Source organism: Melospiza melodia, chromosome 3 (genome assembly GCF_035770615.1).
Source record: "Melospiza melodia melodia isolate bMelMel2 chromosome 3, bMelMel2.pri, whole genome shotgun sequence".
Lineage (NCBI taxonomy): Eukaryota > Metazoa > Chordata > Aves > Passeriformes > Passerellidae > Melospiza > Melospiza melodia.
In genome coordinates this window covers 102,621,606-102,646,447 of record NC_086196.1, presented here as the reverse complement: position 1 = coordinate 102,646,447, position 24,842 = coordinate 102,621,606, and the positions used below count along the sequence as shown (strand labels likewise).

The window sequence follows — 24,842 nt, the reverse complement described above, 5'->3', positions numbered from 1 at the left end:
GAGGTATGGAACTCTGAGGATATGGAACCCTTGTGCTATAATGATAATAAAACTCTTGATATATAAGACAACATCCCATGGCCTGCCGTGCATTTGGCTGTCCCATCTTGCCTCCTTGGCCAGATGTTTTGGTGGACAGTGCAGATGTTCTGAATGCTCTGCCCCAATCCATGGTGTAAAATGAGGACTGCTGGTGGCAGAAGCAGTGGCTGGAGAGCTTTGGTGCTCTGAGGTGTGCAGGAGGCAGGTGCTAGGTAGCAGCAATCACCCATTTCCCTAAACCGGCAGCACTTACAGCCCTACTGACAGAGGTTGACTCACACCAGAAGTAAATTCAATATGCATGAAAGGACTCTTGTTCTTCCTCAGTGGAGAGCATGAAGACATACTGTCAGACAAATTAATCTCTCTCTGATAATTTTCTTTTCAACGTCATTGAACTGTCATTTCTCCTGGGCTTTGCCAGAATGTTTGATATATCCGTTGTTTTCCAAAACAGAGATTCTGCTAGTTTGGCGGATACAGGAGTTTCTGCCAGCGAGAGAGATGCTGAGATGCCTCTACTAGCCTTGTGCTGTTGTTGTGCAGGTCCTTTGCTGAGCTCTGGTTAGGGATGAGAGGAAGGTATCTTGGTGATTGATTAGGTTGCATCTCTTATTGCAGCAATGGAATTATTCCCAGCACTTGACCTGGGCTGGGAGCACATTTGCTGGGGTTTTGGGATTCTACTTTTTTTTACTGGAGAGAAACCCATTTGCACCTCCAGATCTTTAACTTCAAAGCTAGTGATTCAAGGTTGCCCCAAGCACAAGAGTGTCACCTATTTCCACTTAGGAAGTAGCTGCAAATAGAGGTTTCCTTTGTTTTCAGTTGTCCCTCTGTATGGCTGACCAAGGAGTCACTCCTTCTAGGCATGTGTGAAGTGTCAGTAAGATTCCTAAAACTAGTCGGGGGAAAAAAAGGATTTCCCATTCCAGAACTGTGGATAAAAGCTACCTACACTGACCTCCTTCAGACTGAGACTCACTGAAGACCCTGCCACAGGGCTACATGGTCCTTAAGCTTGCATATCCTCCATATCCTCTTGCAGAGGAGTTTAACAGAAATAACAGAAACAAAATTTCGAAGTGGGGGAAACAGGAGGAGCCCAAACATGACCATGATCTGACAAAATAAATCCTACATCCCATTTGCCAGCTCTTTTATTTTTGGAAGATAACTGTCCCCATGTTTTCTGACAGTGTGCCTTTATTGTATACAGTCTAAACAGTATAGAGGGAGAGTAGTGATAACTCAGTTAAAAATAATTTATTTTTAACTGAGTTATCACTACTCTCCCTCTATACTGTTTAGACTGTATACAATGCAACACCATTTAAATCCCTGTGGGTTAATCTGGGCAAAATGAAAACCAATTTCTGAGTGTGGAATTATCTAACTTGGCTGTGATTATCTAGTTTAATTTCCAGATTAACGAGAGAGATTTATCTCAACTGGGTGGCTGCTGAGGTATTAAAAGTAGGAGCTGGAAACTTGGAGTCATTTCTACAACACAGTTACTTGCTTGTCCTCTCAAAGCTGAGTCTCTCCACACCATTTCACACCTGCCCAACACCATTACTGCAAACTCTTGTTCACTTGATTGTCTTGCATACATGAGCAGGTCCTTGGAGTTCATTTCCATGAGCTGTAACTGTGATAACTGTACCTCTTCTCCAGGCTGAAGGCCACGCCACACACACATATTTCCACCCTGTGCTTTGAGATACTTTTCCTCAAGCACCAATGTCCCATTGTGTGATGTTTGGGATTCTGGTTGTATGAGCTGTTAGCTACAAATTTTCCCCCTTAGTTGGTAGGAGCACCTTTTTGTGTAACAGATTATCTTATCACATCTGTAAGGTAATTGCTTCTCCACTGGCTTCCAAGAAAGCCTCAGATTTGATCTATGATGGCCTGTGCATTTCTAATGCCTGTACTCCAAGGAAATGTACCCCTGATGCTGATGAACCGCATAGATGACTGATGCTGTAGATCCAAAGTTAACTAGGCATTCTCTTGAAAGGTGACATGTATTATATTTGGGCAAAGAGGAGGTTCCTGAGTAATCTTTAGAGACAGCTGTGTTATATTTTATTATTTCTCTGGTAGTTACAGAAATGCAGATAAAAAACTTTATATTTTTCCAGCTTATTATTCTGATTGCATGTCCAGCCACTGATTTTTGGATACAAGTTGCCAGCAGAAAAAAAATGCATGGGGCTGTACAACCTTCACTCCTTGGCCTTTCCACCACTGAATCTGCAGTTTCCTTAGTGCTACCATAAAGCATCTACAGCAGGTTAATCAGAGATTTGTCATAGCCAGGATCATGTAAAATGGGCATGGGAGCCAGGAAACAAGTCTGCCTCTGAACTTGCTCCATCTCTTATTTTCTCCCATAGCTCTTAGAAAGAGCTCCACCTGGCTTCACCTTCCTGTCAGGGAGTTGTAGAGAGGGATAAGGTCCCCTCTTGAACCTCCTTTCCTCCAAGATGAGCCACCCCAACTCCCTCAGCTGCTCCTCCTCAGAACTGTGCTCCAGACTCTTCCTTGGTTTCACTGCCCTTCTCCAGACACTCTCCAGCACCTCAATGTCTTTTTTGTCCTGGGTGGGGGGCTCAAACTGAACACAGAATTCGAGGTGAGGCCTCACCAGAGCCCAGTACAGGGGATGATCACTGCTCTGGTCCTGCTGGCCACATTATGTGCTGTTTATTCTAAAAAGAGAGGGAGGAAGGCATTCTTTGCCTCATTAGTGCTGCAGGATGTCGTATACAAGCATAATTATACTCTGCAAAAAGGCCAGGGAGACCACACAGGAAGGGTATTGAAGAACTGGAAAGGGTACAGGAGACACTGAGCATGACAAAAAATTGAAAGTTGCTATTTATGGACAAAATACTGGCTGCTTCTTTTGTTTTTTCGATTTTTTTTTTTTTTGAGAAGAGAGAAGCAAGGGCTTCTAAAAGGTGTAAGCAATTTAATGGGTATCAAAAGGCAATGGCAAAACTCAGACCATTGCAAGGTGACTGACAGGTAAGTTGATAATAAATTTGGAGAAAACATCACTAATCGAGAGTGTTCTGATCTGGAAAATATTTTTTGTAGCATGGGGTCTACACCATCAGTGCTCCATCTTTTCTCTTGCTTCCACAGGCTGAATTGCATTGTGACTTCTGCATTTCAGGAATGTGACGCCTGTCCTTGACCTCCTCTGCAGATAAATACAAGGTGCCCTTTACTGCTGAGTGGTTTGGGAAGAATGTCAGCCAGACAAGAGAGGGGAGAGAGGAAACACAGGTGAGGATGATTTTCATCTGCTCTTTTTCTCCAGAACCATCCTTTGCCTACAAGACTTTGGGCAGTGGGGTTAAGAGGAGCAGGCCAGGGGGTACCTGGTGCCTCAGGGGTGGCACAATGAAGCTGGGCACAGGAGAGCAAAGGGCTGTGACATGAGGCTGTCACTCAGGGAGCTGGCATTTTGGGTACCCCTCTGGCACAGAGTCAGGAGGGGAGGCACAACAGGGTCTCACCACATAAAAGCTCAGGCTCCAGCCACAGCAAGGAGTGGGAGAACAAACAGTGCATGAGAAATTTGGGCTGGTGAGTTACCCCAGCCCCTGGCCCTGCAAATTGCTTTTGGCAGCAGAGCTCTCCAAGGGGGCAGGCTCAGGATTAGGTTTCAGACAGTGGGTGCCTGTACACAGCTCCACTGGGGCCTGGCCTGGGCTGGGAATGCTGCACAGGTTAGCTGGTCCATAGGCAAGAGCCAGGCTGGGCTGCCTGCCTCAGCCTGGGCAAGAGCAGTAACAAAACACAAACCCACCAGAGTGCATCCCAAAATCTACTGCTTTGGCTGGCAAGGCAAGAACAAATGGGGGTGTTTCTGTGCCTTGTGCCTTAAACACAGCTTAAGGGAGTATTGCTGAAATGCTCTGCTTTCGGTCTAGGCTGTGACAGGAGCCGGGCTGTCGGGTTCTGCATTGTGGGAATTGCCTTTTCCCAGCTGCCAGTCTCAAAGTGAAGCTTTCTGAGCACAAATAAAATGGGATATTGCACACACAAAACCCTTTCAACTGTCACTGATATTTAGCAGAGGGAATATCCAAAACATTATTCCCTCCAATACAGAATGACTGCTGGGTCTTACCAGACCATGTGAAATGACATCTGAGTGGAATTGTATCAGCAACAAACAAGAAACAAATGAAGAAGGGAGGATTAAAAATTCCTTTTTTTTTCCCTATGTATATTATGATTTGTTATGTATATATATACACAAATGGTCTTTTTAATTACTGTTGGGATGTGAAGAAGCAAAAAAGAGCAAACAGTGTAATGTTACTTGTTACAGAAGGGAATGTTAAAGTGTCAAGCACAGTTAGGGACATGTTGGGGAGCAGGAGGGTGGTACTTTACACATATTACTGAGGTCAGCACAAATTCTCCACTACTTTCATTAACAGGGGATCAAAGGTTTGATGGGATCTAGAAATACAAGGAGGTTAAAACGTGGCAGGTGTGGGTAACCTCATGTACACAGACCTTTGCCTCAGAAAGCAGAATGTTCTTGCAAATCCGACATAATCCAATTCCTTGATTTCCTCAGTGACATTTTTGCAGGCTCATGCATAGAAGGACAGGGAAATGGAGATTTATGACAGCTATTCCTAGCAAAGGTCATTTCTTGATTGGTGAACAACCTATCCTTAGTCATGCTGATGACGAGGCGTTGAGCGATAAGGGAGAGGCTGGAGAGCTTTAAAGCTTGACAGGGAATAACAGAAATAGAGCATAGATCATCTCTCTGCTTGGGCCAGGAGACTTGAATTCTTCCACCATCAGTCAAAGCCAGGGAACAGGAGGCAAAAGCCTGAAAAAAATATACACAGGGATTTCTGTGGAGATTGTGAGGGAGTCTGAGTGTCAGGATAGCAAGGGGAAAAGAGAAGGCACAGAGCAAGAGTTTTTAAATAGTAACCGTGTCCTTGGTGAAACCAGCTGCTGATAAAGAACAGGGTCAGGTTATGTGGGGTTTCCCTAGGCAGCCCCACCAAGCTCCCAGCTCGAGCAGCTCTCAGCATCCTGTCCCATGCCACTCCCAGGACAACACAGATGATACACAAACAACACAAATATACACAAATACACCTCCTCAGGTGTCCTTCCATGGGCAAGGAAGGCAGCAGGTGTGATGCACATATGGTTTAAATAGATTGTGTCATACACGTTAAATAATAAAACAGTACCTCCCTATTCATCACACGACTATTCTTCCTGCTTGCAGAAGAGATTTGACACTGTACATGAAGTAAAGTGCCTTTTTTTTTTTTTTTTTTTTTTTTCTAATCAGAAGGACCCCTCTGGGAGTCACACAAGAGTTGTTCACTCAGCTGCAGACCCTAAAAGAGAGCATTGGGTACCTCGGTGTAACTAGCTTTGTTTTCAAGCTCATAATATTGGATTAAGTAAAAATGCCACAATTTCCCCAAGCTTGGCTCAGATCCTGAGCTGAGCATTGGTTTGAGCTGGTCATTGTCACAAACCAGGCTTGTGGCCAGCAGGACCAGGCAAGAGATGTTTGCAATATGGAAATGAAGCCAACACGGGGGCTCCTTGCTGACCCATCTGAGTGCTCTGACCCAAGGAGGAGCTTTGGGGCTCTTCATCCATGTCCTTGCTAATCCTTTTTTGCCATTCATTGGTTCCTGTGGGCTCTGAGCTGCCAGCAGAAGTCACAAGAGCTTTTGAGTTGGTCTGGTGCAAGACTCAGTCCAGTAACCTGAGAATGCTGCGGTGGCCTCTGGCTTCCAATCTGCAGCTGAAGATCTCGCCCTTCCTCCCACAGAAATTCCTCTCACCCTTTGAAATCACCTAAGGCTTTCCCCAAAATCACAAGAACTGAGGATGGCTGCTCTAACAAACTGTAAAATACATAACTGGTGGGATAATTGCCTGTGTTGTATTTCTCCCCACACAACAAAGGCAAAAGCAGCCTTCTGCCGTGCACTTCCCAGCCTGGAGTAACTTGAACCCAAAAGCTATGAAGGAAATGGAAAATGTTAATAAATAATGATGTTTGAAACACAAGTCACTGAACAAACCATCAGACCTCCTGTGTTTATTCCACTGGACAGAAAATGTCTATCTCAGTTTGAGGAAAGTAAGATCTTGGTTGCAGGTATGTCTTAGGAATTAGCCTGGGTGCTGCAGCTTTTTCAGGAGATAAATCAGAGAAGCTCATGGATTAACTTCTGGTAATATACTCAGAATAAAGACAACTTCTGAAAGAAAATCAGCACAACTGATTACTTGATATTTCTCTGGTATGAAGAACTAAGGCTCTCCTCAGGGCCACTGGAATTTTAAATTGCCTTGTTTGATCCACTTCACAGCTTCCAGTTTTCCATCTGGTATTTTCCAAGTCAGAACCAAGCATTTGTGTGCGCCATGTTGCATGATCTCAGTGTGATGTGCTCTGGAAATCCTGGCCTCATTTCCCAAATCCTAAGCAGGTAATCTGCACTTAAAAAGCCCAGTGATGTCTCCCTCAAGTGTGTTGAGGAATTACTCTGTGTGTATAGACCAGCGGCAAAACTGGGACAGGTATGTTAAGACAAATGTACAAAATCTTCAAGTCTTTTTGCTTAACTTCAAAAATGTTCAGGGGAAAGAGAAAAGGATTTTCCAAGAAAACCTGTAGGAGTAGTACAACTGTCTGCAACATTTCAGTGTAACACTTTAAAAAATAGAGAATCACTGCCTCTTCCAGGACAGCTCCAAGTGCACACCCTCTGGCAGCTGGGGTAAGGGCTGAAGAGTAATACATTATAAGCAAAGGGCTGGCCTTTCCAATAGCCCAAATATTCAACCTCTCTGAAATAACTTAGCTCAGCTTAGGCCTGTGGCCATTCACACAGTCATTCTTTCTCTCCTTTCACTCCAGCCACTGAATGCTGGCAGCCTCTGCCATACGCCACAACAGCGAGAGGCAGCTTAGGGGAAAGGAGGAAAACACTGGGATAAGGAGCTTTCCAGGCTGTGGATCAGGCTTGGACTCCATTCGGTTTGTCATGGGAAAGAAGACAGAGGACTGCAAAGCCCCGAGGCTTCAATTTTACAGCTGCTCTCAGAGCTCCACAGCATTATCTTCGTTATTTCCCTGTGCTTCCACTTGATAGCTGGCTTAGTTTCTGACTTGGATGGCTGATAGGTTTAGGATTAGCTCCCAGAGATCACGCAAGCACCCAGAGAGCGCTACCCTGACTCTGGAATTCACCTGCAGCAAATGGCGCGTTGGGATCCCAAACTTGAGCACACCTGTACGGGTGTGCACAGGGAACGTGGGCAACAAGAGCAGGAGCCGGAGCAAGCCACGGGCTAATTGTAGATTATTGCTGGAACCCAGCACCGAGGCTTTGCATCTGGGTCCCCACACCTCCTTCACGGCACTGCAGTGCAGGAGCAGCGTTCTGCCGGCGTGGCCAGGGGGGATTCAGAGGCGCATCGCACGGAGACCGCCCCTCTCACTGCTCCGTTCTCCCTTGCGGACACTGTAACATCGAACTGCGCACAGCATCCAGCCCCCGCCGCCTGGGGGCCGCTCCCTGAGCACGCAGGTTAGATCAGCACAGGAACATCCTTCTGCCTGCGGTATTTAATTCCCACCAGTTCCCAGCCGCAGCCGAGCTCCGGAGCCCCCACAGGAGCGGGGCCTGTGCGGCAGGACCTGGGTCAGGCCTGGCGTTTGACCGCCCCCTCCCCAAGGCGGGCCCAGCGCGGGGACTGTCCCTCGCCGCGGCTCCTCCTCCCCTCCCACCGCCTCCATCCGCAGCCGCTCGTTGCCTCCAGCCTCCCCGCGCCCGCCTCACGGGAGGCATCACTGCTTCCCTCCCCGGCTCCCTCCGTCCCTGCCCCGGCCCGGCCCTTCCCTTCCCGCCGCTCCCCGGCCCCGGGGCGGTGGCGAGTCCCGGGGGCGGTGGCGGCGGAGCCACGCCCCTGCTCCTCGCGCCGCGCCCCACCCCCGCCGCTTTAGGAAGCGCCGCTGACAGACGGCGGCGCTGACCTATCGGGTAGCCCCTCCTCAGGAGGGCTCGGCCTCCTCGAGCTCGGTGACCAATCAGAGTAGGCTGGGGCGGGAGATGAGGATCAGCGAAGCTCTCTCCTGTCACCACCTCTCTCCTCCGCTGCGCGAGATGATTGACAGGGGCGACATCCAATGGGCCGCGGAGGGCCCGCGGCGGGGCCAATGATGCTGCGTGGGCGGGGCCCCGGCGGGTGGCGGGGGCGGGGGAGCGGCGGGCCGGGGCGAGGCGCCGCGCAGCGCCGGCAGGAGGGCGATGGTGGCGGCGTGAGGCGGGCTGCGACCCGCGCTGTCTGCCCGGCCGGCGCGGAGAGCGGCGGGGGAGCCGTGCTCGCCATGAGGCTGCGGGAGGACGGGGACAGCCGCGGGGCGCTGCCGGCGGCGGGGCTGCTGCAGTAATGGGCAGCGGCAGCGCTAACTCTCGCCTGCCGTGTGGTGCCAGCGCGCCCGCCCGGCGGGACCGCCCGCGAGGAGCCGGCGGCAGGTGAGTGCCGCGCGGGGAGCCGCCCGTTCCCTCATGCCGCTCCCGAGGCCGCCGCTGCCCTCCTTGCTCTCCGCCGGTGGCGTTTTAATTTTTAAACGGCTCCGGCTCCCGGCCAAGGGCGGGGGGCGCTGCCCGGCGGGCTGGGCGCGGAGGTGACACGGGCTGCTGAGGCGGAGCGGAGCTCCCTGGGGACTCTCTCTCCCGGGGGCCATTCCACTTCAGGTACTCTCCTCGCCAGCTCTGATGCCATCCTAGCCTGACTTCTCGCCAGCTGCGGCCAGCTTCTGCTTCCCTGTATTCGTAATGAAGAGGCTTTTCCCCCCGCAGCCAGCGCAGATGCTGCTTTCCTTTCGAGGGAGGAGACCCACCTGGGTTTCTGCTCTCCCTTTTCACTTCCCTGATGATCATTCCTCAGTGCAGGATGGAGACATTTCCATTTCAATATGATGCAGCGAGGAAGATGGGGAATCCTGGGTAGCCAGGACTCGGGAAATGCCCCTTCCTCTCTCGCCCTCCTCCTCACCCTGGCACGGGCATTTGGGCAGCAGCTCCCTTTCTGTCATCCTGGCTGATCCCTCTCTTTGGACCGAGAGATGAAAGCGGGAGGTGTGTTAGAGGAAACAACTGTTACACCTTTTGTCATCAAGACAAAGAACTTCATCTCCCGGTGTCCCTCCCTCTGGGTGCATGTTGGCAGCACCTCAGCCACTTTGCACTGCTTCCCGGAGATGCTGCACAAGGATTCCGTGTGGCCCCGAGCTGCCCTTTTTTGTTGTTGTTGTTGCCAGTTATGATGTTGCTGATAATAGGATACGTTGATATGTTTCCGAACAGTCTCGTGGTTTGAATTCCTGAAATTGCTGCAGTATTTTTATTTATTTATTTATTTATTTATTTGGGGTTGTGGGGGGTGTAGATGACAACAGGAAAGGGCTGTGTTCTTGTGGTTGCTTGTAGTTCTTTGAAAGGTACGAGATCACGTGCAATTGCAGCACTTAGTGAGAAGTGTATTAACCAATGCTGTCTCTTCTCCCTGTCTTATTTGTCTTCCAGTCCTGCAGTCTTCCCTTCATCTACTGTGTGAAGAATGGTGATTCCATGAGAGAATTCCTTTCCATTACCTGTCTACTGCTACTGCATGCTGCTCCTGGCCAGTGCTGAGCCATTCCGCTAGACTGGGATTTACCCTGAGGAGGGGAGAGGCAGAGTATGGATTGTAGACGTCCTGTCAAGTTTCTCCCACACTCTTTTTACTGTGTCTGTGTATAAACCTGCTAGTTTCAAGCACACACGCTCTTTGAAACCGACGCTGGTGTTCACGCAGCTGCTGCTGTGTAAGAGGACTGGTGTTTCTCACCACCATGGCTTCAGTTTGGAAAAGGCTGCAGCGTGTTGGGAAACATGCATCCAAGTTCCAGTTTGTGGCCTCTTACCAGGAACTGATGGTTGAGTGCACCAAAAAATGGTAAGAAGCAGCTCATGTGTAAAAAATAATGGTGTAAGTTGCTGGTGCTGAAATAGGAAATGCTGCTCACTGTGTATTGTGTGGTAGGTGCCTGCTCTTGCATCCCCCAACCTTCTCCTGCCAGCCCATTGCAGAAGAGCTGCATGAGCTGCTTGTCTTTCCCAGTGAGTGCTGGCTTTGCTGCGTGGTTACCCTGGGCCTGCTGGATTTGCTCTGTACTATTGATTTTCTGGGCTGAAATTGTTTTTACCTTGCGGGGGGGGGGTACATTTGTTAGCTCACATCTGTGACTTGGTGTGGTTTTGGTTGTCAGTTTGGGGTTTTTAGTGAGGCTTTTTATTTGGTTCTTATTATTGTTTTGAAATGTTTCCCATGAGCTCTTTTCCAGCTGCCAGTTCAGCTTGGTGATGCTGAGGGTTATCTGCTGCCCCTTGAGTTGTTTGACAGGGGCATTGGAGATCAGTCCTGGACATGGTGGTCATGGGACACATGGGCTGGATGCCTGTTTTGGTTTTTGACTTCCTTGCCTGAGGAGGTCATGTTTCTCTTTCTGCTTTTCCGTTTTTCATTTCTGTCTTTTAACAGGAAGGGTCAAGAGGCAGGTCCTTGGGAATTGCCTTAAGGTGTTTGTTTAATCAGGCAGGAATTTTGTTCGATGGTGGTCCAGTTGGATGGCTTTGGAGCTGACTAGACAGCAGCTAATGGTGTGGGTCTGGCACATCATCTTTCCTGTGCAAAATGAGCTTAAATAAATCTGCTAGGCAAGACTAGAAGCAGTTTTTAAGTAGTCAGGGGAAGATCTCCATTATACAAATACTTAACTGCTGTTTTATATGTTTGGAATATTGATATTACCGACATAATTCCTCACATTAGTGTGAGCATGTAGTGTCAGGGGATGAAGAAAATACTTTCCAGACCTCGTGGACTGAGATGTTCAAATTGCCTTGTAATAAACAGCAGCCTCCTTTCTAATACTTGGCCTTTCTTCTTGTTGGCAAGTTTGGCACATGCATTGGCTGCTTTCACTGGTTATGAGTAATTGCCTCTACAAATTTAAATTCTATCTCTTGGAGTGGGAAATCTCTGTCAAATATGCTGGAAGGCTGCACACTGCTCTGCCTTAAAGGAGCACTGTCAGGTTAAACGTTTTGGATTTTTTTAGCAAGTTGTCTTCGTGCTTAGGATGTTTAAGAAACAGAATTTTTCTGGAAGTTGAACTTGGTTTCACAGAGTAAACTACAAATGGAAACATTGTAGAAGTTGACAGAAGCTGTCCTGATTATCTTTTGGGATCTGCTGTCCCAAAGAGGCCAAGGAGTTTTCCAGAGTAACTGTAGTTGATCAGGTTTATTTCAGCAGTTGGGTTTATTTCTTTTTATGTTCTCTTTGCATTAATGAGGGTGTTTTAGGTTTCATTTTCATTTTGACTCACTCGTTGCTGAGAATTTGCAGGATGCTTCAGCACTAAAGTATAAAATCCTGCAGGGGAGTGTTTGCATTGGAATTGCAGCTAACCTTTCCTTGGTTTAAGAAAAAGTCATACACAAAAGTTATCTTGTGAAGTATCTTATTATTTTAGAAACAGGCAGCTCATTGGTTAATCATAACTGAGAGTGCCCACCTAGCAGAATGTCCGGGTATGAAGTTGTGAGAAAGCCATTCCAAACCTCAGATATGTAACTAATTTTTTGCAAACAGGTCATCCTTCTGAACCTTCATTCTACATTCTTGAGTTTAAATATAGACAAGATCAGTGCTTGTGTTGGTTATTACAAAGGAACAGTGTGGTGGTGAAATGTGGATGAATTCTAGGAAAAATCACAATGGGGAAAAACATAACTCATAAAGTCCTTTGACTGTAAGCTTTTTGATTCTGCTTCCTGTTATTTTGAGAACCTTAACAAAAAATGTTCTTTAAGCATGCAACCTAAGATACTATATTTCTGCCATAAATCAAACTTCTATAGAAATGAAGGGTTAAATATTTATGTATTTTGAGAGCCTTCAAGTAAATGTTTCGCTGACTTTGGAGAAGATACAGTTTCTGTGCATGCCCAGAGGATCACTGCTTCATCTGTTTGTGTCCTGCCTCTGAGTTTGGCCCATGTGAGAACAAAACACCAGAAATGAACTCCATATGCTGCTCTTGCTGAAAGCACTCAATATATATTAAGTGTCAGTGCTGTAGTCTGTAGTTTGTTTGATTGAAATGTAGTAAGCAGTAAGTTATTTTAATGTACTGGCATTTTAACAATGCAGTGTTTCTGGAGGAAAAGAATGCTCCATTCATATTTTAAAGTAAATGACAACACAGTCATAAACACACTGGGACTGAGAAGTGTCTGTGAGCAAGGATTGTGCATGACCAAAACAGGCTGTGTTCCTTTTTGTGAACTGCTGTCTTCTGTTAGCTTTGCATTTGTCTGACTCTTCAGAAAGAGACTTGTGTTAGAGTATTTTTGTACTGATTGTGGATGGTGTGCAAGGTTGGGTGAATTTCTGGTTGGCTTTAATACTCTGTTTCCTCTGGACTTGTATTGATTGGAGTTTTTGGTTTGGTTGTTGTTTTTATGTTTAATTTTTTTTAAAAACCTAATGTTTAAAATAGCTCCTGCTCTTTTTTTTTTCTGGCATTCTCCTGGCACTGTAAGAAGCTGCCACTGCTGTAGTGTTGCTGCTTCACTTTTTTAAAGGATTTTATTATCTCTAAGCATTTGGCCAGATTGGGCTGAAACCTTTCCTTGCTTTTTCTCCTGTCTATAATTTCTAATTCTTGTCCCTACCAATGGTTACAGACAGCCACTTACAAATGATTGCTTTTCCTTGGTGGTGTGTTTGGGGGAGATAGGTCGTGATGGAGTGTCCAGTGTTGTCACTGTTCCTTATTTTTCAGATAATTAACAGGACTGAGTCACTTCTGTGGCATTTTGGCAGCTCCCACTGACCCAGACCTAATTATTGTGGCTGCTCGGTACCTTTGAAAAATTGAACAGTTGGCTTATTTAGAACCTTTCATTAAAAATAAATAAATAAACAGATGTAGTCTTGGTCTTTAATATGGATTAGTGACTCCTGCTACTGCAAAAACATAGTACTTTGCATTAATCATATAAGCAGTTGATTTTTTTGAAGGGTGCTTGCTTGAAAGTGCTGGAGTGTGTCATCCTCCATTTACCCTTGGACTAAGCTGGGGCAGCTCAGGATTTTCCACAGAGCCTCACCAGTGAACTGCAGCCCTGGCCTGAAAGGACCACATGTGACACCAGGGAGTTAATTCAGTGCTTATCCTCAGTGCAGAGTCATTGAGTAAAACCAGAAACAAGCCTCATTCATTTTGCTTGTGCTTGCACAGAACAGCTGTATTCCCTGCTCCGTGCTGCCAGGCAGAGGGTGCTGTGTGGGGCAGGAGTGTGCTGGGCATCCCTGGCAGCTGGAATGCTGTGACCTGTGCAGGGACCCCAGTGCAGTTCCTGAGCATTGGTGTCAGGCCCTGCTCGGGTGCCCTTGGCTTTGCTGCCAGTTTGAGGAAGCGCAGGGCTCCAGTTGGTCCTGGCTGAAGCTGCCAGCCCAGCATGAATCTCTGTGTAGCCTGGGGCTGCCCAGCTGCTGGAGGCCTCTGCTCTGGCAGCTGGGTCAGAACAGACATGGGTGAGATCCAGGCTCAGCACAGGAGGAAATTCTCCTTTGGACCAGAGATCACTTCCAGTACTTGGCCCTGAAGCCCTGATAGCAGTTTTATAGAGCTGCTGAAACATCTACTGCTGAACACATGAGCTCTTTAGGGTGACTTTTCTGTTTCCTTATTGTTGTGTGGTATCTCACAAGTCAAGAACTCAACAGAGGCTTCAAATGTAATACTGACTGGTTTCCACAGAGAATGGCTGAACTTAGAGAATTCAGGCTGCCAAGTCCCTAACTTGGGAGTCATTCCTCATTGGATGCTTTTATGAGCAAGAAAGCTGCTCACCTGAACATAGGTGCTAACTGCTTACAAAGGCTGGAAAAGTGTAAACATAGAGGCTTTTAGACAGGATTTGTGTTCAGGAGTTGCTTGAGAGATAAAGAAAAATGTTATTTTTGTACAATGTTTGTAATGTCTGTTATTTCTTACATGAACTGCTTTGCTTTTAAATCCTGCTTATAAGTATGGTGAGCTATGATGTTTAAAAGGGTTAAACTTTTCATTCATATGTTCAGAAGCTTTAACTGAAGACAGGCTTCATGTCCATGAGGCAAGCTGCCTATTTTTATATCGATTAGGTATGGTCTGAAGTGGGTTCTCTCTTTTCAAATACACATATTTCTCTTTTGGAAATGAAGTAAGGCTTAATCTTTTTTTTTTTTTTTTTTTTTTTTTTTCCCAAAAGGCTTTAGCCATCTGTTTTCCTCTTCTATTGTAGTTTCATAACTGGATGCTGCAGGAATCTTAATATTTGGCATGCATTGTGCATGGGAGAGAAATGAGCTTTTTGAGATTGCATGGTCACACTGATCTGCCTGCCTTGTGCTTGCTGCTTTCCAGCAAACCATCAGTGCCAAAGGCCACCAGGAGAACTGGGCTTAACTGGTTGCTGTGGAATCCCTGTTTGCCTGCATGGGGTCAGGCTGCCACATTGCTCACCCAATTTTCTTGCTTTGCATGGTTGTTAGAGGGGATTTCCTGAGTCCCTAAGTGCATTTGACTATAAAGGGTGATCGTATTGGATCTCTTTGGATTAGTTTGGCTGTGCACTGTGCTGTTGTGTCATGGGCTTGCTCTGCAGAGGTTTTGATCAGACTGGGGTGTTGCTGATACAGGTGTACTGTAGTATATATAACATGTGCAAGGAGAGCACCATGCAAGTTCTCCTGTGTTTTATCTTCTGTTCTTCTCACTGAAATTGTACTCTGTCCTTATACTTTTTATTGAGTTCTAATTCCACACTGAATAATCTCCATTTACAAATACACTTCAACATTTTCTTTGCCATTCATTTCTGGTTTTGACTGAGGATTTTTTGAAGGCTTAAACTGTGTGTCAAACATACTCTTTCCAAATAATCACCACCAGCTGCCTTACAGCTGTCTTCTCCCTTTCTTTCTGCAGTCAATTAAAACACATTTACTGTCCACACACAAAGGCAATTCTCCTCTGTCATTTTGGGTCTCTCTTCTTTGGATCAAAAAGAAAATCCTTCATTGCAGAAACCCAGATTTGTTCCTATGGACTCTGCCTGACTTCTGTCAGGAGGTTGTCTATGAATCCCAGTTCCTTAATGCCAGCTGCTTTCCTTCCCAATCTTGCCAGGCTCCCCTCCCAAACCTTTTTACAGCCTCAGGTCTGTTCCATGCACCACAAATTAGGGATTTCTCATCAGAGTTGCTGGCTGCATATTGGCAGCAAAGAAATTTCAGTAGGAAAGGTGCAGGTGTTTGTGAAGTCTTTCTTGCTGATCACTTTTTAGGTTGTCAGTGCTGCACATTTATACCCATTTTCTATTTGCAGCAATGTTTTAAGACTGCCTCTGTCTCTGTGTCCAGTTTCTAAAAGAATGCATTGATAGCTGCAGGCACAAAGTTTAGGATCTGTAGGGTCGAAAGATTTGGCATAAATACTTGTTCTGAATTTTGTTTGTCTCTGAAAGACACATTTCTTTTCAGCAATTCCTTGTTTCCTGTCCTATCGGTAACAGAAATAATTAGCAAAAGCAGAAAATGTTTGATTATATCCAGGTGTAGACTTATTTCCTTTTAATGGTCAGAGTGGTGATGATGTCTCCTTGGATGAATAAAATACACCAACTTATGTTCTAACATAGCTTTACTTTCTGAGAGAGAAACTGTGTGTTTGTGCATGACATCCTTACAGAGCTTTTGGAACAAATAAAACCTTGCTCTGTTCCTGCAGGCTCTGTGGTGCACACATGCAGTAAAGAACCTGTGCTGTTCATTTGAACCCAGTGACTTGAACTGCAATAAAGATTTCAATTTGTTTTTTGGGGTTGGATCCATGTGAATATTCTTTTCAGCTCTTTGTGCTATGAGGTGAAATAAAATGAAATATTATGACATTGTGTAGGCCTCATATGAGCTGAGTGTGCCATCTCTCAGAGTGCTCAGGCTGTATAGTGCCAGTCTGTTGCTTCAATTAGTTTTTAATTGGATGGAGAGAGCTGAAGTCCCTTTCACAGTTCAGTGTGAATAAGGAGAGAAGGAGGAGGAGGAGGAGGCTGGTAAGGTTGACTAAATCTGGGGAAACTACTCTTATAAAACAAACCCTTCAGCTAGGGTAGTAAAAGCATTCTGCCTGGGTGGCTTTCGGAGAATATGGGGGTGGGGGTGTGTGTTTATTTACTTCTAAAAGCTTTCCCAGTTTACTCTGAGGAGAGTGTGTGAAGTGTGTGTTTGTTTCCCTTGCCCCTCTCTCTCCTTTCACTCCTTGGGGCAGAAGCTGGCCCTTGCAGGCTGTTTGCTGCCTTGTGGGACACTCCTTGAGCTCCCCTCTGCACAAAGTCTGTCTTGTGTGGCCTGGAGTGGACTCTGAAACACAGGAACTGTGCAGATGAACTTTTGTTCCTATTAAGATATGCGCAGAGCAGTAGGGTAAATAAAGCTGTCCTTGTTTTCTTCCTCTTGTCTTTATTTGAAAAATGTCTTTCCGCAGTGTACAGTTTCTGTAAGTGCACCAGAGCCTCTCATCTGGAAGCTGTGTGTTTTGGCACTTGAGGTGTAGGGTAGCTGTGGCTGTTGGCACCTGGAGAGGCATTGCAGGGATTGGGGAACTGTGGGTAAAGCACGAGCTAAAATTAGCAGAACCAGAACTAACTGCTGTTGTCCGAGGCTCTGACTCATAAGGTTTTCTGGATTCAGAGGTGGAGCGGGATGTCCCTGTCCCTAAGCAGCAGTGGTGTTCTGCCCTGGGGCAGAGGCAGGGTGGCAGTGAGCCTGTGAGGTGTGTTAGTATTAAGTGCCATCAACTTCAGCTCCCATTTGTGAGGCGAGTGTGAGCCACAGCAGCTGAGGAGCAGGCACACCTCCCTTATGCTGCCCTGGTGCAACGGGGAGGAAAATCTGCCAGAGCGGTGAGATGAGCCACAGCTGCAGGCAAGAGCATCTCAGAGTGCTTCAGCTAAATCACCCAGATCCTGAGTCAGTGCCCTGTGCTGTCACTGTGGGGCTTCAAAGTGCACAAGCTTTTGAGATGAATCAGAAGTGCATGCCCTCCTGAACTACAGTTTCTAGCTGCCTGCAAACCTGTAAAGATGAGCAGTGCAGAAGTAATTCTCGTTTGCCTGTTGAGGCTCTCTTTGTAGTGGAGAGTCATTATTGGGGGCTCTTTTTGTTTCTAATTTATTATTTAAGGAGACTTTCTTGAGGATTACTCCAAAGCTATGGCCAGGCTCTGCAGCTGCCTAACTGTCTGCAGCTGCTGAGCTGCAGTTTCTGTGGCTCTGTGTATTTATATTAGCACAAACTGGTTTGGGGTTTTATTTCATGTGCACGCTCCTGCAGTGTTCTGTGGGCTTTGTTTTGGGTGAGCTGCTGTATCAGCTTAACAGCACACAAGCAGCTCTGACCTTTCATTTCCAATGGATCTGTTTTGAAAAATGACTTAGGTGCTAACCAAAAATCACAAAGGCAAAATCATTTCTAGTTCCAGGAACAACTGAATTAGAGCCATCCAGGGTATTTTAAGACTCTCTCCTACCACATCAGTTTTGGCTCCTGTATTACTGCTGCTCGTTTCCTGTGTGCCACCTCCACAAGCACCTGGAATGAGCAGCCACCCTTCATGTTCAGTGGCTTTTCTCACCAGAGAAGTGCTGTGAGCTGCCTTGGTGCTGTAGGACAGGTCAGAGCTGTCTGGGGCTGCAGGATGGGTGGCACTGGCTGCTGTGGTGGGAGATGTGGCTTCTGATGGGTGCAGCTCTGCTGGGAGTGTAAATTCAGCTGCTCCTGTTGGGACAAGCCCCATCACCTTTCACCTAGGCTGGGCAGACAAAAGACATTCCCTAAGTCAGCTCTTCCATTAGGTATGTTGCTGCCTGATGCCCTGGGATGATAGCTGTCCTGACCTTTCTTTAAGCTAAGGCTGATGCAGTGGTGCCTCTGCTTTTGCATCCAGTGCCATAAACTATCTTTTCCCCTCCCAGCTGTGCTTGGGAAGAGTATTTGCACTGCCAGTACTGTTAATACCAAAAGCTGCATTGAATGAAGTAACTGGAGAATCTGGATCATTGAATCCAGTAGGCAGCACACTGTACTCTGCCACTCAGCAAGCACTGTGAATTTCCTTGACTTTCTGTGTCTGCTCATTGAGCAAACTCTGAATCCCTTTGTTTATGTCAGTACACAGGAAGAGATTTAAAAGAACAAAAAAGAGCTGTCAAAAGTTCTCTTTTGCAGCAAAGATCTAACTCAGATCTGTGAATTTCCAAACCAACCTGTTGCTGATTTGTCTTTGGTTTATTAGCAGAGGATTCAACCTTGACAGTTCCTGGTGATACCTAATGTGGTTATAGCTCTGGAGTTACAGCTCTGGTCATGCTGACAGGTGGGCAAATCTATTTGGCTGTGTTTTCTAGCTGTACCTGTCTTTTAAGAGTTGTGTCACTTTGTCTCTTGGAAAACTGATTTAGTGGTTTGTCATTTCCTGGAGGTAACTTGAGCAGTAGTTGTATAAAGCTGTGAAAAATTTCAAGAGAACAAGATTTTTAAACTTCTTTTTCTCTTCAAGAGCAGATCTTAACTGCATAGAGAAGTTAAGGTGGGGATGTTTCTGAAAGCTGACACATGACAAAGAAGTGTCACTTGTGCATAATAAGTACATATATAATATAAGTATATATAGTTCAAGATGTGTGTATGGATAGAGTGCTTGGAGTGTCTCTTGAGTGAGTGAATTCCCCTGCATTCCTTCAGCTTTGACACGTAAGAAAATTTTAAGAATGAGAAAGGCCTGACCTGTTTTTTACCACTTCCTCTCATACCACAAAAATTGGAAGAATTTATTAACAGCATTACTTGGCTTTGAGGCATGTTTAGGATGGCTTTTACTGTTCACACTTTCTGAAAGATACTTTTTAAAAATACAATGGGGTTTTCACACCCATTCCCCCCCTTTTTTGGGATTTGTGCTTGTGGAAAAGGGAATCATGGGTTGTAAGCTCTGCTTTTTTTGTTTGTTTGTTGGTGGATGGCTGCTCTGAGCTCCAGTGTCTACATATCTGTTCAAGATACTGGGACAGACAGTCTTAAAGCAATAAAAGAATTATTTCCTTTTCCATAGATTCCTTTTTTTCCCTATACTAAATGAGATTTGATTTTTAAAAATTTTTAGCTGAAGGCTCACCAAGAGTAATCTTAACACCCTAAATTCTCATAGCCACTGATATAATCAAGGGATGTTTTGCTGGAGGGTTGAGAGTGAGTGATCACTAGAATTACAAATGTGTGCTGCTTGAGACATGGTGCTTTCTTCAGTCTGTGACTGTCCTGTTGACTGAGAGGGGGAAAGGCAACTTTTCCTTTGTGCCTCCACACATCTTTCCCTCTTTCCTTGGAGGAAAAGCTGAAAGGCTGCAGCTGCTGCCAGGAGGGGGCTGGAGCAGGGTCCTGCGGAGCCCTGGGTGTGAGGGGCTGTCCCTGACACGTCCCCTGCCACCTGTGGGGCTGTGGCAGCCCCTGTGCCCCACACTCACACCAGCACTGCTGCCAGCCTTGCAGAGAGCCAGCACACCTCCAGGCAGCCAGCACTGCTGTGCTTGGTGGGCCCATGCTGTCAGTGGATGTGACAAGTTTTCTGCTGTGTTGTTGGTTTGGAACCTTGGGCCTCTCCCTTATTTTTAGCTTTGCTTCATAGAGGGAAAGTTTTTGTGTGACGTTAAAACATGCCTGAGTTTTCTGTCTGGCCAGCAAATCTGGGATTGGATTGGAAAGTTTCAGCAGGCAATTCCAGCTAAGGTTTACAGCTATTATTTCCATGGGTTGTGTGACAAAGAGCCTCTGGACAGAAGAGAGGATTCTTGGTCGGGCCCTATGGCTGCAGGTGAAAATCCATACCTTCACCTTTAATTAGACACTGGAGAATCTGCAAGGGCAAAAGCTGCTGGCTGCCCAGCCTCTCTCCCTGTGCCTGGAACTGGGGTTTGTGTCAGCCTGTGCTTCCATGTGGCCATTTGTGCAGTGTATTTTTGGAGCAGGGAGCTGCTAGATACATTTCTGTGTTTCTCTGCTCCCCATCTGTTCCTGGAGCTACCTCCTGCTCTAGCTGCCTCGGGAGAAGCTGCATTGCAAGGGAAGGTGGCAGTAAAACCAGGCATTACCTGCATTTGCAGTGTGAGGGTTGTCCAGCCCTGGTGCTGGGTGCTCCTCTGACCCATCAGCAGTCACTTCAGTAGTGCTGCTGGTGGCTGATGCTGTAGCACAGTGGCAGGTGACAGTGCAGTCCCTTGTCTCCTTTCCTGCTGCCCTGCTGGAAACAGGAATATGGACATTTGTGTCCATAGATTCAGTCTTGTTGTCTGGAGTGGGCTCTAATAAAGCATTTACAGTACACAAAGCCTGCTTCCTCCTGGGGGGAAAAATGCTGACTTCAGTAAATAAATTTATTTCAGACAAACTTGTTCTTGGGGAACTAGATCATGCGCTGTAGGGGGAAGAATAATACTACTGCTTTTAGCAGCAGCTGTTAAAAGGAGGATGCTTACTTGACTTGCAGTTAATGGTAAAGTCAATAAACTGTAATTTAAAAAAAAAAAGAAAATAATCTTGAGTTATTCTTGACTATACAAAGACTGAAATGTACCCTGTTTTGTGTTCACCTCATTGTGAGAACTGTCAGTACCTCTTATGGCTGACCCCATTAGGACCTAGAGCAGCAGAAACCTGCTGCCTTGTTATCCTCCCAGAATGAGTGCTGTGCCATAGATGGGCTTAGAGAAGCCTTGGTGGTCTTCTGTGGGGTCAGTTTCTTCTTACTGCCTTAAGAAGCCTTTTAAAATGGTCAGCCTTGCAGCTTTTTCATGGAATATTCACCTGCCTTGTTTCAGCATTGCACAGAGATGGGCAGGATGGGCTGTGAGGTGGTGTGAGCTGGTGGGGAAGCACCAGGGGAGTGAGGAGCAGAACGTGAGGCTTTTCTCCCTGTTTGAATGTCTTCTGGTCTGTGTGTACAGGATAAACAAGGCAGGTCCTGATGGGTTTGGAGGTACAAAAATAGAGACTTAAATATGAGCAACCACTGTGTGAAATAAAACTAATTATTTCAGGGAACAGCCAAGGAGCCTTCTTGTGTTTCTGCCAATATCATCTCTGATTAGTTTGGGTTTTATTGTGGGATCTTAACTCCTTATTCTGAACATCCCTTCCAGCAAAGAAATTAAGGTGGGGAGACGTTTCTGAAAGCTGACACGTGACAAAGAAATGTCACCTGTGCATAATAAGTGCAAATATATAGTTCAAGATGTGGTGTGTATATGTAAAATCAATGTATGTAATGGAACCCTCTTAAGGGGATGGAAAGCCTGGATGCTGATGGTGAATAGCAAAAGGACTGGCTGTTGCCAGTAAGGGACAAATTTTGTCCACCCTTGGTTACTCTGGGAGACTTCCAGGTGTGCATGGGCTGAGCAGGGCCAGAAATCTTGCTTTCCTTACAACCTCAAGCCTTCTTGTTGGTAAATTAATAAGTAACTTTGAAATAATGAAGCTTTTAATGTTACTGAAATACTCAAAATTGTAGCAGGCCCCCAGGCCTTTGTTCTTCCATTGAATACAATCCCCATAATCAGCTGTAATCAGATTTTTGTGTTTTATTCAGACAGATGTTTGCTGACCCAGACCATGGGAAATTCTTATGACCAAGTGTGCCCTCTTTAAAATGGGAACTCGGTGTGTCCCGTGGAGCTTTCAGCCCTGGTTTTGCTGAAGAGGCAGTGTGCACAGATGTGTGCTTGGACCTTGTCTGTAGGCAGCAGCTCCACTGTTTTACTGTGCCTGAGCAATCATACACGTCCCACAACCCCATCCTTCCCTCTGGCTTTGCCAAACACATAGGAGTGCTTCACTTTCAGAATTCATGATAATCACAGTTCTTTCAGAAATGGTTTTAAAAGGGAGGTTCCATCTTTTCTTGGTGAATGCTAATCAGGATTTCACCTCTTCTTGAGTGAGTGTGCTAGTAACAATCATACAGTGAACAAAGAAGTCTGAAGTGTTCTGGGAATTCTTTTCTGTGCTGAATAAAAACAAACTGCTTTATTTAAATATTTCTACCTTTAAGGCACAGGTAGAGAAAGTCTGGATATTGATACGATATAAAAAAATTCTGAATATTCTTTTTATAACATTTTCTAAGACTTATAGCTTTGCAAATAAAACTGCAGTATGTGTCAAGGCTTTCCCCACGCAGTTTTACTCAGTCCAAATTGATGTTTCAATATCTTCAAGCTGATGTATCCTTTTGTTGTCATCACATTGTATTTTCTTCACTGTATCTGTGTAAATGGTTTTCCATATTGGTGCCATGTTTGGGTTTCCAGGTGGCTGATGTGAAAAGGGGAGGAATAATGCAGTGTACACAATATACACATTTGCTCTGGAGTTTTAGTTTTTCCTATCCCAATGCAAGTTCCCAGTCACAGCAAAGAAATTGCAAATAGTGTTCTCTGTCTCTCTTCAGACGTAGCCAGAGGCAGCAGAATGATTTTTGAGAATACTGAAACTAGAAGAGCCTGCAAAAGCTATACGGGCTTACAGTTGCTAAAAGTGGTAGTAAAAGTTATTCTTGTTCCTTATGTAAATAGTTCTGTGTCAGTTTAGCACCTGCCTTTGTTCAGAGCAGACTTGATACATTTTGTGCATTTTTTTCTGTTTAGGTATTTTTTACTTGGAGGGTGGAATAAAGTCTTTTCTTCTCCTTCTCCTGCAGTGTGGTCTAATTGTAGAAACATAACTCAGAAAATCCTGGTTCTGCAGTAGGCTTTATTTCAACTTGCCTTGTAACTGTGCAGAAAAAGCATCTTTTCTATCACTCCCTAATCTGTGTGCACAAATCATCTTTCATCAACTTTTCTACATTTTGCATCCACGGTTACTTATAAGCAGGATTTCTATCTCCTGTTAAAGGCCAGATGGTAGCAGCTCTCTGTTCAGTGGTAATGGTGTAAAACTACAAAATGACACTTAGCTGTGTGGAAATAAAGTGCTAACCATTCCTCTGCACAAAAATTCTGCAGCCACACTGCTCCTTTACTAATCCAGCCTTACAAGACTGATAGAGAAAAATGATCCCTGTTTTATGTCTCTGAGACAGAAATTGTACAGAAGGTGCAAGAAACACTCTCTGTACTGATAGGAATTGTATGAGTGCAGATTTATGATAGCAAGGTGCTACATAACTAAAGAAAAAACTGCAAGTTGTGCTTTACAAACTTAAAAGAGTGGCCCCTCCCTTTTAGTTTTTTCAATATGAATCATGTTAATCGTGAGCTTATTTACAAGTGTGTTTGGTCAGAGTGGAAACTCTTGTAGCTCAGTATTGAGGTACAGCAGGACCAGTGAAGCAGAGTATGTGAGAAAAATAGGACAGATAACTCTGGAGGGGGATGACCAGTGATTATTGATCTACAGTTCCTGGTTTTTGGAAGGTTTTTGTTGTGGGGAAAGTTTTTTGTTTGTTTTCTATTTGCTTCTGAAATTACACATTCAAGGAGTGATGTGTAATTAAGAGTATGTATACACACTGTCTGGATTAGAATTGCTGATCTTTTTTTTTTTCCTCTTCTCTACATTGCTGTAGAATTTATTCTGTAATTTATTTTTTGCTTGGAGTTTGCATTATAGCATTTTCTTTCATATCACATCCATAAAATTGATCCCAAAATGTAATGCTTGTGGAAGAGAGAATGTGAATATCGTGGGGGTGGGGAGAAAGAGACATTTTATTTCCTACCCTTGAGAAAATGCCAAGAAATCTGTGCAGTGTGTTTGATGCTATTATTTTACTTGTTTGTTGCTCCAGCATATCTGTCCTGTGACTTATTGTAGGAAGAGCTAGGGTAGCACATGAGACATCTGAAATATTTATGAGGTTAAACTGCCAGAATGGCTCTGAGTTTGGTCAGAGACAGACTGTATTTTTGCCTCTTGTCTCTCTCTCCAAGCAAACCCTCATCACCATTCAGAATCACCAGCCTGCTCTGTGGCTGATTCTTGAAGACCAGGATTGTACAGAAACCAAATACTTCAAAGGCAGAAGGAAAACGTAGGTGCTTGCTGTATGTCTGGTGCTGTTAATAATGTGATGAAGCTGGCCTTGTGTCATCTTTATTTTCCTGGTTTTTTTCTCTTTGACTGAACTCCTTTTTCTTTGCATTGTTAGATTTCTTTGCCTTGTGTCATGAAATGATGTGTGCAAAAGGCAGTGTCTGGCTCTGGTTTACACTTGCACTTCATTTTCTCCAGAACACTTATTTCCATTGGCTTTGAAGTTTGAGGGTTTCAGTGGCCCAAAACATCTTTGCCCATTAGCTGCATTGAAGTGAGTGAGTAAATTCACACCTCATTTGGTGCTGTGCTGCTTGTCTGGCTGCAGAACAAACAAACGCAACCCCTGTTTTAGTCAAAACTGACCTGAGCAAGGAGAATGAACCTGCCGAGGTTGCTGCCGTGGTGGAAGGGCTGAAGGCTCTGGCCTGGCAGGTCTCCTGTGTGCCTCTGTCCGGGGTGGGTGCAGCTGGAGCTGCGGTGCTGAGCAGAGCAGTTTCACTTCCTCACAGCTTTGG

General features: G+C 45.5%; 1 protein-coding gene across 14 annotated transcripts in view; it reads left to right on the top strand.

Moving 5' to 3' along the window:
• Positions 1 to 8,497: 8,497 nt before the first annotated feature.
• Positions 8,498 to 24,842, top strand: part of EHBP1 (EH domain binding protein 1) — a 206,588-nt gene continuing 190,243 nt past the window's right edge. For 6 of the 14 annotated variants that reach the window (XM_063152357.1, XM_063152356.1, XM_063152351.1 and 3 more), the window contains exons 1-2: positions 8,502 to 8,609; positions 9,663 to 10,074. In XM_063152357.1, coding sequence (XP_063008427.1) covers positions 9,971 to 10,074 — 104 coding nt within the window. In that variant the 5' untranslated portion in view covers positions 8,502 to 8,609; positions 9,663 to 9,970. Of the gene's footprint in view, positions 8,610 to 9,662; positions 10,075 to 24,842 lie in introns of all 14 variants that reach the window. The other 8 variants (XM_063152349.1, XM_063152353.1, XM_063152345.1 and 5 more) reach the window with 4 other exon arrangements.